This window comes from Ochotona curzoniae, unplaced genomic scaffold (genome assembly GCF_017591425.1).
Source record: "Ochotona curzoniae isolate NIBS_2020 unplaced genomic scaffold, NIBS_Ocur_1.0 contig_3622, whole genome shotgun sequence".
Classification (NCBI taxonomy): domain Eukaryota; kingdom Metazoa; phylum Chordata; class Mammalia; order Lagomorpha; family Ochotonidae; genus Ochotona; species Ochotona curzoniae.
In genome coordinates, this window is record NW_024465926.1 from 19,946,801 (window position 1) to 19,960,743 (window position 13,943).

Sequence of the window (13,943 nt, forward strand, 5' to 3'; positions counted from 1 at the left end):
ATACAATATACTCAGAAGTATAAGAGCACTTCCCAAAAGGTCATGGGATAATGGAATTAAGTTTGTGTGCAAAAAAGTGAAAACCCAGATATATTTCTTCATCCCATGCACACTTTTCATGACATATTGAAGATCTCTTATATATTCTTTTGCATGTGCCAAATGCTCAAATAAAATAATCAGAAATTCCTCCTATGAACCCTTCACGGCTCAGGGCTATAGTTTCTGAGCTGAGGCACAACAGCTAAAGATTTGATCCTATACTCTCCACCATCTGGGTACCAGATCTGACTCTGATGCCTCAGTGTTAATGACCGTCTCACAGGCCTGAAGACATTGCCTGTTTCTCAAGAGATTTGTTCTGTAACATCCCACGGGAGGAGGCGGGTTGCTCAAGCTAAAATTAAGCCCATGACCCATTCTTACATTTGTCTTAGCTATGTTCTTTGTTCTCTTAACAGGCACATTCACAATAACTCAAGACATTGGTGTTCCGTGATCTGTTTCATTTGAAGAGGTAGAAAAATATTTTTAAATTTATTGGTCTTTTACATTTTTAATTTTTTTTTTTTTGAGCAGTTTGTATTGGTTTATTTTAAAAATGCCTCCAAAATGGGAGAACTTGATTTTCACAGCTAGCCCTTCCAGGCCCTTAAGCAACTCTGAACTGATCTAGAACTCAGCCAAGCAGCAGCCGCCTCTGAAATGTCCTGAACTCAGGTCCAAATTTGAGAAAATACTTGCTGAGTGGCTCAGTGATTAGAAGTGGAGAATGTTTTTTTTTTTTTTCTAATCTGGATAATATCTACTTGGAATGTTGAGTGAAGAGTTGAGAGTGAACATCAAGTGCTAAATCAGAAAGTGTTGATGTCCTTCTAACAGGTTTGCCATTGTTTCGCTCCAGAACAAGATGGCTGAGTGCCAGCCTCTTGGTCCCACTGAGATAAGGCCACTCCCTAAGAACAACAGGACTCACCCTGCCCCACTGGCCAGACTGCGCCCACCCACTTCCTCATTGCACCTTAATCTCCACTGCTCAGCAACTCCTTTGCTTTTCTGTGGCCCCAGAAAATGCCCTTAGAAAATTCCCGTTGTGCAGCATGCTCTGAGGGTTTTGCTTAAGTGGTTTCAATAATTCTGAAGTGCTGTCAATCTTGCTGCTCCAAGGATGAGGAAATCCTTCCAAGGTGCATTGGCTGACATAGTCCACTTAGAGTCTCCATTTGCCCAGATATTTGCTGTCAGCACTTGGCTGGGTAGTTGTCCAATTTGTCTGCCCTCCTGCACTGGTACCAGATGTTCTATGCAGGTCCCAATGGACTGCCATATCCTCTATGTGCATCTGGGTATGCCATCCACTGCTCAATCTAAGCCACTGAGAAATCCTGGCTCTGACACATGCACTCCACAGTCAGATCATAGATCCTGTGTATCTTTCCATGGTTGGGGGGATCCCCAAAGAAACCTTGTCTGAAGTGATCCCAGTCCTGACTCTTTGTGTGCTTGCCAGTATGAGTCTGGTTCAGCCTGTCACTCACAGTAGCTGATGCACACACTGATAATTGCAATTGCTGGGGGGGTTCTGTCTCTAGCCCGTCTCTTATGTAAACCAGTGGATGCTACGGCTCAGCCTAGCACTGCCCAATACGTATTTGGCCCTTATGTTCATCAGTAGAAACTGCAGCCTAGTCAGAGCAACCCCCAATAACTAGGCCTGCCCCCAAACATGGTTCTTGTGCTTGCCAGTAGGTGCAGCAGACTGGTCCAGTCTGTCCCAAATCCCATTCTGCTCTCGTACACATCAATGGCATTGAAGCCTGGTTCAATCCCACTATCCAGCCTACACTCACACTGGTGGGTGCCACCACCTGTCTAGCAGTGCCCACCCCCAGCCCAGATTCTCATGCTTACTCACTCACCAATGGCAGCCTATCAGAGAGGTGCCCACTGTTCTCCTACTGGACCCACTCCTAGTCCTGGATCTTGCACCCTCTGGGTGGCTCTGCAGTCTAGCTTGACAGTATTTGCCCCCAGTCCTAGCACTTGCCAGCTGATGCTGTGGCAAAGCCCAACCAGCCTGTACTTACTCTGGCTCATTCATGTTCCAGTGGGAACAGCTGATTAGCCTAGCCTGGCTCCCCCGGTAACCCAGCTCACATTCAGGCCAAGAGGTACTACAACCCTGCCTGGCCTGGTTTGGGCCTGGTCTGTGCGTGGTCCCAGCTCTCACTCACCACACTCACCCAGAAAGGCACCCCACCCCCCACCGCCCAGGTCTCACATGTGCTGCTAGGTGCTGAGACCCAGTCTGGCACATGGCCCACCTCACCCAAGCATTCGCCAGCAGGTGCTGTAGCCTGTCAGGGGCCCAGTCTGCCCCTAGTTTCAGCTCATGCTGCTGGGTGATATAGCCTAGTCCTGCCCAACAAGCTCCCAGTCCTGGCCTTAATGTGAACTGATTTGTGTTGTGGCATGACCCAGCCTGTCCTGCACCCTGTCCTGGTTCTTACGTCTTCCAGTAGGTGTTATGAACTGACCCAGCGTGGCCTGTCCCCAGTCTTGAGCCACACGTATGCTGGCAGGTAGCACAACCTGGCTTGGTCTGTGCTGCTCCCAGCCCTGGTTCTTGTGCTCACCTGCAGGGACTGTGTCCTGACAAAGGAGTTCCCCAAGATCCTTTATCAGGTCTCCTTCCAGTGGCAGATCTCACTCGTACTGTTAGGTCCTTGGCCCAGCCTGACTTAACCCACCTCCTGTCCTGGTAGGAACAGTGGTCCTACCTAAGTGGCCTACACTCAGGCCGGTTCTTACTGTTGCCTGCTAAAGTCCAGCCATACCTGGTCTACACCCAAACACAGCTTTTTTTTTTTTTTTTTAAATTGCAAAGTCAGATATACAGAGAGGAAGATCTTCCATCCACTGATTCACTCTCCAGGCAGCCACAATGGCTACAGCTGTGCCAATCCAAAGCCAGGAGCTCAGAGCCTCTTCCAGGTCTCCCACGCAGGTGGCAGGATCCAAAAGCTTTGGGCCATCCTCAACTGCTTTCCTAGACAAGTGGGGAGCTGGGTAGGAAATGGGGCTCTATTAGAACCAGCACCCATATGGGATCCTGGCACATGTAAGGCAAGGACTTTAGCCACTAGGCTACCATGCTGGGCCCCCAGACACAGCTCTTAAATGGCTCAGTGGGGGCCCAGACCTAGCCCAGCCAATTCTACACTCACCTTGGCTCTCATGAGCAGCAGTGGGTGCTGAAATCAAGCCTATCTGGCACACCCCAGACACAATCTACACCCATGCTGAGGGACACTGCAGTCATGTACAGCCCAGATCACTACCCCATTCCATCTCTTGCGTTCAACAGTAGGAACCACAATACAGCTGGGGTATCCCATTAAACTCCCCAAAAAGGCTGTGTGTACCAGTGGTTGCTCTGACAAAGCTTGACATAGCTCATCCACTGTCATTGCCTTTGCCATTAGATGCTATAGCCTGGCCTGACCTGGCCCACTCCCAGTCCAACAATTGCTGGTGGGTGTTGCCCCCATTCATGGCGTTCATGCAAACTGGTAAGTGTGATAGCCTAGCCCTGAATGACCCACATACTCCAGCCTGGCTTCTGCATATGCCAGTGGGCTAAGATTGGCCTGGCCAACATTTTTTTTTTTCCTTTTTCTTCAAAAGATGCTGCTTGGGATTCCCACATCTGAATTAGAAATATAGTTTCAAGTCCTAGCTGCAGTCCTGATTTCAACTTCATGGTAACAGACTCGGGAGGGAGCAGGTGCCAATTCAAGTACTTGGGTCCTTCATAGTCATCAAAGACATGTGAATTGAGTTCCAGCCCCCTGACTTGAGCCTGACCTAGCCCTTGTCTACATTTGGGGAGCCAACCAACAGCCAGCAGATATTTCTCCCTCTTTAATAAATAAAACTAAACATAAAATGATACAAAAAGTTCAATAGTGAACTACTTTTAACATGCATTTGTTTTGGGAAAGCAGAATTATAGAGGAGAGGGGAGGGGAGAGAGACAGAGAGAGACAGATCTTCCATCCAGCGGTTCATTCCTCAAATGGCCAGAGCTGAGTTAATATGGAGCAAGGAGCTTCTTCTAGGTCTCCAATATGGGTACAGGGATTCAAGGAAGTGGGCCACCTTCCACTGCTTTCCCAGGCCACAGCAGGGAGCTGGATGGGAAGTGAAGTAGCAGGGCAAGAACTGGCACCCATGTGGCTCTATGGGATACCAGCACTACAGGTAGAGGATTAGTTTGCTACACTGGGACCCCAAGTAGTAAGATCCTGTAAACTGTTCCTAGGGTCCTGGCTATGTACAAATGCTGCAGTGGTCACAGAACTCACCTTACCAGAACCCAGAAAGTTCCTACAGGGACTGTGCCTGGGGTTTATACATGATGTACAAAAGGAGCAGTCATTAAAACATGAGTTTATTTGGGTACTAATGTCAAATCCAATCAAAGACAACGTTCTGTGTGGCAGCAGAGTCACAGAAATAGCACTGGGCTGGAATGTGTTCGCAGGCAAAGCCCATTGTTTAACACTAAAATCTGACTGTAAAAACATCAATTCCAACTTTAAAAAAAAAACAACATTTTTGTCATGCTAACTTTGCATCAAGGTATCTGCCCTAACTGAATCCCCAAATTCTGCTACAATTCTCAAAAACAAGGATACTTCTTGCAGCTTATGGGGTGCTGAAGGATGAGAACAGGAACAGAGGCCCTGCTCCAAGAATTCTTTCTCACTCAGCCTTAGGTGTCCTCCTTGTCTACAGGGTGTCAGTGTCATGCAGGCTTCCACGCAGTCCAGTGACTGGCCGGGAGCACACTACATAAAGATGCCCATTACTAAGGAGCCAAAGAGAATCAAGGCTGTTGCCCACTCTGACCTGCCGTATTCAGTCTTTAGCAGGGCTCCTCTCAGCCTGTAACCCTTACACCCTGATTCTCAGATGTAAGTAAAGCTGGTTTACACCCATTATAACTACTTTGCAACTGTCAGCAGCTCTCTGACAGCTTTTCTAGACAGGGAAGAGAATAAAGATGCTCTACAAACATCAGAGACAAAAGCAAACTCCTCTGGGCTGAGAGCAGTTATGTGTCTTCCCATGTCTGAATCCCTGGTGGCACAGGAGGAAAGCAACCTCCTGTCTTTAGCAAAAGCCAGACCATTGATCTGTTTTCGCTTTTCCCTCCCTTGTTCTTAGTGGCTGCTTTTGGAAATGGGGTTAACTCTCCATTGGTGGGTGGCAGGAGGTATTTACAAGTTGGGCCAACAGTGCTGGGGTACCGTCCCTTGTGCAGTCACGTGAAAGAGCAGGCAGATGGGCTGGAGAGATAGCCCAGTTTGCATTTGTCCACAGCAACTGGTAAAACTAGACAAATGAGCCTGTCCATATTCCCAGACCCCAGGCATCCAGTTCCAATTTGACTGTGAAGTAAATCCATGACCCTCATTTAGGAGCCCTTCCTTGGCTGTGAATTTTTGGGTCAGCATGGAAGAATCCGGGATTTATGGGCCAAGCACCTCATCCAGTACATTCACTCCCAATCAGATGGCCCACCCCTGAGGCAAATAGGGACAAACAAGCCATGAAATGGGACCTGATTCTGGTCCTGTGCAAGGCCAACAAGCTCTTTCCAAGGAGGCAAGGCAGGAAGTAGGGACTGTGCCTGGAAGGAGCAATTCTGTGACTCTCTGGCCTTCAGTGCTCCATGTCTGCAAATTTTCTCTTCTTGTAATTCTGAACAAGGCTGGAAGCCGTGATCTGAGAAGCCTGCCCCTTCTCCCAACACTGGAAGTCATTCAGTCCTCTCTGCCCTATCTGAAATAGGCCCCTCTCCAACTCATCTAGCCTGGCTACCAGGGCTGAGGTATCTTCGTTGTAAGCATTCTGGGAGGAGTCCATGATGCGGCGAAAACGTCCAATGAACGTCTGAAGGAGAAAGGAGGAAGAGTCATCAAGGGCGATCTCACACCCCCTAAAACCAATTCACTTATATTCTGTAACATCTAAACATTTGATTCAACAAAGACCCCAGAAGTCTCATCACTCCACTAAGCTACTGTTCATCATCATGCCTGGATTCTTTTGTTGGTGAAACGGATTGTTAAAAAAAACCCAATGGCTTATTGAGACAACTAGTGAAGTCTACCTGTAAAGCACCAAGCACACAGTAAGCTCCCCACTGTCTCAAGTCACAAATGCCATAATATACTGTGGTCACACACAAACACTCCTGATTCAACTAGATGCACCTTCCGCCTTCCTTGGTCTGAGACGATGATGGAGATAAGCAAGATCCAGGGGTGTCACGTCACCATCCGACTCTGGGCTCTGCTTGCTTCTTTAAACTGTCTCTTGGCAAAGTCACCTTCTCTGTAAGCAGCTAATCTAAAACACTGCAGAGCAGTGACAGAAAGAAAATATACAATGCAAGACTCTAATTCAAAAATGTACCCTGGGGACATTGTATGGCAAATAGATTTATACCCAAACTCTATGCATTGACTTCTTTTTCTGAACAGATAGTAACAATTTGCTAGCTACATTAAAAATAGCACTAGTAAGTGGTAGACAGAATATACTATAGGTTATTAACTGACATCTAGAAGTCAAGCAGCCTGACCAAGGAATGCAGCTAGTTCAAGGCAGAGTCAGGCCTTAATTCTAGAACAAGAGGAGAGAAAAAAATCCCCAAGAAACTCACGTATCCCTAATAGGAACTGCCTCTCTTCCCTGCCCCCAAACCTGGGGCTATGTATCTTAGTGCCTGTCACCTGCAAGCCACCGTCACTTGGTCTCATTTCCTGGACTGCCTGCTGGTCCCAGTGCTTAACTAGCAAACAGGAAAAGCAACGGACAAATCTTATTGAAAAAAATACACGAGGGTGGCAGAGCAGTTAAGATGCTGCTCACCATCTCCCTATTCCATATTGCACTGCTGGTTCTGCTCCTGATTTCAGTTTCCTGGGAAAGCAGCAGGGCATGGCTCAGGTACTGCCATCCCTGCCACCCCATGTGGAAGATACAGCTGGAATTCCCAGATTCTGGCTTTAGTCAGGCCCAGTCTCGGCTACTGTGGGCATATGGGGAATGGATCACCATATGGGTGATTTCTGTCAAGCCTGTTTTTCTTTGTTGCTGTCTTGCCATCTTTCAAATAAACAAAAAATATTTTTAAAACTACACAACCAGACAGAATGCAACTGTAGGTTGACCTAGAATAACGACTGAGTTTATAAATCACACACTCATGGTCCTCATGGTCACCACCAGCTCTGGGAACACATGTCAGTTGACACCCAGCACTCACCTGTAGCAGAGACTGGGAGATGTCCACATTCTCTGGACTGTCAAAATGCAGGAGCTGGGAGCCAAAGCCGTAGAAATGTGGGCCCATCTTGTGGAGGTCCACCACGTTGGCGTCGGCGCTGAACACTGTCCTCCAGCCCTGCTGGTAGAGCTTGGGGAGCTCCACGGAGAGGACGCGCCGCTTGTTGTCAAAGAGCCCCTTGGCCAACCACAGGGGTAGCTCGAGCTTTGAGCCCTGCAACCAAACAAGAAGGTGGACTTGAAAAACAGATGCAAAGAAACACACCTGGCCCCAGCAGTATGACCTGTTCTCTAGGGCAGACACAGGCAGAAGCAGAAGACCAGGCTGTGTGACTAGAAGAAATGAACTGTATGGGTCAAGTCCAGATCATAATGGAATGGAAAGAAAAGGTGGATCCAAATCACAAAAAATATGAGAACAAAAATATAGGCTAATTTAAAAAATTAGACTAATAGATAAAACATGCCTAATATTTAAAAATGTGCCCAACTACAGACATTGTAGAGGTATGCATTTCTGCTTTGTGCAATATCTATTCCCCACACATGCTCGATTCTAACAGAGTGGAAGGAAAAATAGAAGAAACTCAGGTTGGCAGTTCTTCTCTATTCCACTTCACACCTCCAGAAGTGACAGGAAAGGTAAACATTTATACTTTTTCAAGCCATAAGAAAATTGTAAAACTAGAATGAGGTGGTCAAATGGATCAGAATTAAGAAAAATCTCTTTAAAAACTCACCAAATGTAAAAACAACTGGATCAAAGCAGCAAAAACATAAAGCACTCACAAGGCAGAACTGCTGTAAAGATGGGAACAGCCCTGGGACTGTGTGGGCAGTTTCTGGCAAACCTCCCAGCACCAGGGAAACAGTGGGTTCAAAGCTGGCAGAGCAACTGGGACATGAAGGGTAAGAAGCTAAAGGGAGGGAATTAAAACCAATACTTGGCACCCATATCAGAACCAACAGCACATGACTTTAAAATAGACTGAAACATCAAATGGAAATTCCAGAATTAAAAAACACAAAAATTAAACTGAGGTCAATAAAGAAAATCAAGTTTAACAGTTACACCATTTTTTAAAAACAAAAGGATTGAGCTATTTGAAAGGCAGATTTACACACAAACACACAGAGGTCTTTTATCTGCTGGCTACTCCCCAAATGGCCACAACTGTGGGGCTAGGCCAGACCAAAGCCAGGAACCAAGAACTTCTTCCGTGTCCTCCCATGTTGGTGCAAGGGCCCAAGCATTTAGGTCATCTTTAGCTGCTTTTCCACACACACCATTAAGGAGTTGGAACAGAAGTGTTAGGTAGGACTTGAATTGGCATCTATAAAGGTGTACCTACACCTATAAAGGTGCCAGTACTACAGACAGTGGCTTAACTTGCTATACCACAGTGCTGGCTCTACTTGTACCAAATTTGACACATATGATAAAGCTCATGAAATGGAAAATATCCAGGTTAAAGCATGGGGATAAAATTTAGCAAGGAGTACAAGCACACTCCATATGGTGGGTGAAAGTCTAATATATATGTAGCTTGAATCCCAGAGGATGGATATGCTGGAGCAAAATAAAAACATCTGAAGAAGCCAAAAGTGTAGAAAAGAGCTAACATGGTAGGTCTGAGAGGGCTATCCTGCCATGGCCTGCCTGCAAGGCTGGACCTTGCTGGTGGTTGGACACTTGGGTTTCAGGAGGGTCCTAGGCTTGGGAGTATTTTCATGCCTTAACTGTTTACACAATATGTTTGTTGAATACCTGCTCTCCTAGGAGCCTGGAAGTTTACAGTGTGGTTGGCAGTGTTGACATGACCAGACCCCAGTAACATCCTGGGAACTGGGTCTTTAACAAGCTTTCCTGTAGGCACAATGTCACACATGGGGTCAGAAGTTACTGCTGCAGAATGTAATGTAGATGCACCCGGCTGGAGCCGTGGGAAACAAGTCCTGGAGTTTTGTGCCAAGTTTCCTGCAGAGTCCACCTGAAGTCTCCCTTCCTGGTACTGATTCTGATGTACACCCTTTCACTGCAGTACATCTTAACACGGAACACGTATGTGCTCTTAGTCAACCATCCATCTTGGGTTCATCTTGGGATTCCTGACATGGACAGATACATAATTTATTGCCAAAAGACCAAGAGTAAAGAAATCCTCAAGGAAAATGAAAATGATGCCAACACAGAAATGGAGACAGTAAATAAACAGGCAAATACACTGCAGAGTTTAAAATGTGTCAGCTTGGAATAAATGACAGTAATATAACAGGGAGAAAATGAGGTCTCTCCATTCTAAAATGCTTTGTCTCAAGTGGTGAGAACAGAAGCTTACATAACATTCTTACTGGTCAAAAATGATTTAATATCTAAACTAGTCATTAAAATAATACGTTTACCTCAATAAACTAATGCACAGGTAAATGGATGACAAATAAACTTGAGGGACATTTGGTAATGCTAAAAGTCATTACACTCATCAGAAATTATAAATAATATATCTAACCATACCAACAGAAGTCAAAGAAGAAACAGAAAAACCCTGATTACTATAGCAGACGTTAGCATATTTTTTTTAAAGAATAACTTATTTATTTTTTAATTGGAAAGTCAGATTTACAGAGAAGGAGAGACAGAAAGGTCTTCTGTCTGCTGGCTCACTCCCCAAGTGGTCATAATGGCTGGAACTGAGCCAATCCTAAGCCAGGAGCCTGGAGCCTTTTCCAGGTCTCCCACGTGGGTGCAGGGTCCCAAGGCTTTATCCTTGACTGCTTTCCCAGGCCACAAGCAGGGAACTGGATGGGGAAGTGGAGCAGCTAGGAACCCATATGGAACCCATATAAACCGGAGCCTATATGGGATCCCAGGTATGCAAAGTGAGGCTTCAGCTACTAGGCTACTGCACCAGGCCCTATAGTTAACATATTCTTGGCAGAAATAAGAGAGTGATAAACAGAAACTCAGCCAGGATATAGATCTCCAAAAACAACTAATAAATAATCCAATTTACACATGCAAAAATAATGTAGAGTGTAGATTATTTACTGCACACCATGACTTCACAACACATACTGTACAGTGCAATAGCTGGGGTCTAATCGGCAAGACAGAAATGATTCGGACTGTGTTTGCTGACTATGTGAAATGATGCCAGACGTTGACAAAGACAATAACAAAAGCCCAAAATGCTTGGAATTAAGCACTAGCCTTACAAATAACCCAGAAGGGCCCAGTGGTGTGGCCTAGTGGTTAAAAGTCCTCGCCCTAAATGAGCCAGGATCCCATATGAGCGACGGTTCTAATCCCAGCAGCTCCACTTCCCATCCAGCTCCCTGCTTGTAGCCTGGGAAAGCAGTCGAGGACGGCCCAATGCTTTGGGACACTGCACCCCTGTGGGATACCAGGAAGAAGTTCCTGGCTCCTGGCTTCAGATTGGCATAGCATCGGCCGTTGCACTCACTTGTGGAGTGAATCATCGGATGGAAGATCTTCCTCTCTATTTCTTCTCCTCTCTGCATATCTGATTTTGTAATAAAAATAAATAAATCTTTAAAAAAAATAGCCTAGAAGTCAAAGAAGAAATTACAAGTTTAAACATATCTGAATTTGTTGATAATTAAAGTGCACAAATCAAGACTTATAAAACACAACTAAATGTGTGCTTAGAAAAATACACAATAAAAATGTATAAAAGAAGGCTGGCAAAATCAGTAAGCCAGGAACCCATCTCAAAAGGCGAGGGGAAGACAACGACAGAAACTTAAATCCAAGGGAAGCAGAAGGAAAGAAGTAATTAAGGGCTTAGTGAAGTTAAAAAAATCAAAGGTAAAAAAGAGAAAACTAACAGACTTCAGTTATTCTTTTAAAAAACTAATAGAATTAAAAACTCCTACCAAGACTACTCAAGAGAAGGAAAAGAGTGCAATTTATGGATATCAGGGACAAAACATAGGCTATCGGACCCAGTGTGAGCGTTCAGTGGCTATGTCCTCGCCTTGCATGTGCCCATATGGAAGCCAGTTTGCGTTCCAGCTGTTCCACTTCCCTTCCAGCTCCCTGCCTGTGGCCTGGGAAAGCAGTCGAGGACGGCCCAAAGCCTTGGGATCCTGTACCCGTGAGGGAGACCTGGAGGAAGTTCACCATTGCTGCCACTTGGGGAGAGAACAACCGACAACCAGTTGGAGGATATTTCTCTCTATCTCCTTCTTTCGTAAATCTGCTTTTCCAAGAAAAATAAATCTTAAACAAAACAAAACAAAACTCAGCTATCACTGTAACTATGTTGACATTAAGAAAGCAAGCAGACGTTTGGAACATTCTACTAATAAATTTGAAAATGCTGATGAAATGGGACTCTGACATCACATGTGGGCTCTGCAAGCGGCAAGTCAAGCACTGTGCCAAACCCGTGCTCCCATCTTCACACTCTTCAAAATCAGGAAGTCCAATAACATTATTTAGAAATACGGAGGTGAATCTTGAGAGCATGAGCCCGGTGGATCTGGAAGAGTATGGAAGGAAGCCAGGACGGATTTGTTCTATCTTTTTGTCAGAGTTTGCTGACTTTTAAAACTTTTGCGTATGCTCTGGGAGCTGTGATACAGCACCTGGGATGCTCAGAGTGCCAATTCAAGCCCTGAATCTGAGCTGCTCCAGTGTGTAAGCCCTTGGAGGGGGTCCCTGGGTCCCTGCACCCACATGGGAAACCTGGCTCTGTCTGGCTCAGTCCCTGCAGTCATGGAGGCAGTGGGCAGCAGGTGAAGAGCTCTCTGGCTCGCCCTCTAACTTTGCTTTTCAAACAAATCCTAAATATTAAAAACAACAACAAAAACAACCCAAAAAGCGAGAGGGATGTTGAATAATTAAAGAGGTCATAAAAGGGAAAGCTTGTGCCCCCACCCCAGCAAGTTCATAGCAAATGGGATGAAAAAAATTATAGGTATTTTTTTGTTGTTTGTTTTTCCGAAATCCGTGCAGTTTTTGGAACTTTTTTTGAAGAGGCATGTACAGGGATTCCAATTTGGGGGCACTAAACTCCCCTCTGAGGTCCATTTTTCTCCCAACTGTGTAGCGGTGGTCTCCCACCAGCTCCCAGTACACGGCTGTCCATTCATTCTCCGGAACTGAATGTGGCAAAGTACAGCTCCCAGGCGCATGCTCTCTGTCAGCACATCCTTGATGGGAACCCGGACCCCAAAATATTCAGGGGGAGCCAGTCCTTAAAACCTTCAACCCACACAGACGGGGGAAAGCTCCAGTTCATGGGGGCAGCTTAAAAAAACAAACAAACAAACATGACAGCACCTCTTTCTGTACCTCTGCCTCCCAAATACCTAAATAACAGATATGATAATAATAATATCTTAAGTGAAACCGTCGTCGGAGGGAGTCTGAGCAGCCCAGCTAAGGCAAGTTTTTCCCGCGGGACCCCGACGCGGGCCCGGCCGGTGGTCCTCCGCGGCCGCTCACCTGTGGGAGGGCATGGTCGCCCTCGGCGCCCGCGCTCCGATCCTGGAAGAAGACGCCCAGACGAGGCATGGGGATCTCCGTGCGTACTGGAAGCTTTTCGTGCGACAACAAGATGTCGTCCAAGGAAAGAAAGTTCTCCTCAGACCCCAACGCTCCCGACTCCACTGGGAAGTACGCCTCGGACATGGCGGCAACCAGAGCCTCTCCGCCGAGAACGTTTAACAGGCGGAGAAGGAGGCCGGGGGGAGGGGAGAGTCGGTCAGGGACAAGAAGAGACAAGGAGAGACGAGGAGGGACGAGGAGAGACACCGAGGACGCCGACGCCTGAGGAGATTGAAACTTTCCCGCGCCCCAGGCCAGACAGAAGCAATAAATCTTCCCAGGCAGAAGCAATCGACGCAGCCTGCCATTGGCCCAGCGCGGCCCGGGGCGGGGCGTGGCGGCGGGGCCGCCCGCGTTCTCCTCCCCGCGCCCGGAGCAGGACGTTAGGATGCCGCTGGGGTCGCTGCCCCTCGAAGCTCCCGGATGCCCTGAGGTTCCCGTGAAGCGCAAACGGTCCCCCACGCCACGCCCCATTCAGTCTAACCTTGTACAATGGTTGTCATCGTGTGTCTCTGTTAATCTTGTTATTTGAAACTTTTCAAAATATCTCCTGCCCTTGTTCGGGTATTTGTCACGGACTAGGTTAGGAACAGATTGTAGCTTGGGGCGCTCTGTGGGGTGGGGGGAAATCAGAGGAAGGATGGCGCACCACTACTAGCGGGCCTCTCAGCTCAACTTCTCATCAATCCACAGCCTCCTTTGCTAGCTCCTAATTTAAATCCTTAAAAGAAAATTCGACTGATCACGCTGTGTCTTTCGGAGGCCGACTGTCCTGGTCTAAGATTGTCAGCCATCTTATAGATGGAGTGCCAACGTCAGGTGCCATGCCAACCCAAGTGGCTGGTGGGAGCTGGGGGCGGAAGAAGGATTGTGGTCACGTGGTACCAGCCTTGGCACTATGCACCCTGGCCTATGAGTGGTGACAGATGGCTGACAGATGTACCTCAGAATTTATTTAATATAGAAACGCATCCTGGACTGTGAGCAAGGGTGCCTGGGAAGGGAG

General features: G+C 46.8%; 1 protein-coding gene across 2 annotated transcripts; it reads right to left on the reverse strand.

The window, feature by feature from the left end:
* Positions 1 to 4,338: 4,338 nt before the first annotated feature.
* Positions 4,339 to 13,067, reverse strand: GINS3 (GINS complex subunit 3). Of its 2 annotated transcripts, XM_040982105.1 has the most exons (3): positions 12,836 to 13,067; positions 7,343 to 7,576; positions 4,339 to 5,961 (listed from the first exon to the last, which is right to left on the reverse strand). In XM_040982105.1, the coding sequence occupies exons 1-3, from the start codon at positions 13,019 to 13,021 to the stop codon at positions 5,731 to 5,733; spliced, it is 651 nt and encodes a 216-aa protein (XP_040838039.1). In that variant the 5' UTR covers positions 13,022 to 13,067; the 3' UTR covers positions 4,339 to 5,730. The 2 variants fall into 2 exon arrangements, with proteins under 2 accessions (XP_040838039.1, XP_040838040.1); XM_040982106.1 differs by lacking the exon at positions 7,343 to 7,576.
* Positions 13,068 to 13,943: the final 876 nt, after the last annotated feature.

What these genes read in the sequence shown, in the direction of transcription:
- GINS3 (XM_040982105.1), bottom strand. Translation starts at nt 13,021, where the DNA reads ATGTCCGAGGCGTACTTCCCAGTGGAGTCGGGAGCGTTGGGGTCTGAG. An exon ending in GCGACCATGCCCTCCCACAG is followed by an intron (nt 7,577 to 12,835) that starts GTGAGCGGCCGC and finishes GTTTGGTTGCAG; the next exon opens with GGCTCAAAGCTCGAGCTACC. An exon ending in TCTCCCAGTCTCTGCTACAG is followed by an intron (nt 5,962 to 7,342) that starts GTGAGTGCTGGG and finishes TTTCTCCTTCAG; the next exon opens with ACGTTCATTGGACGTTTTCG.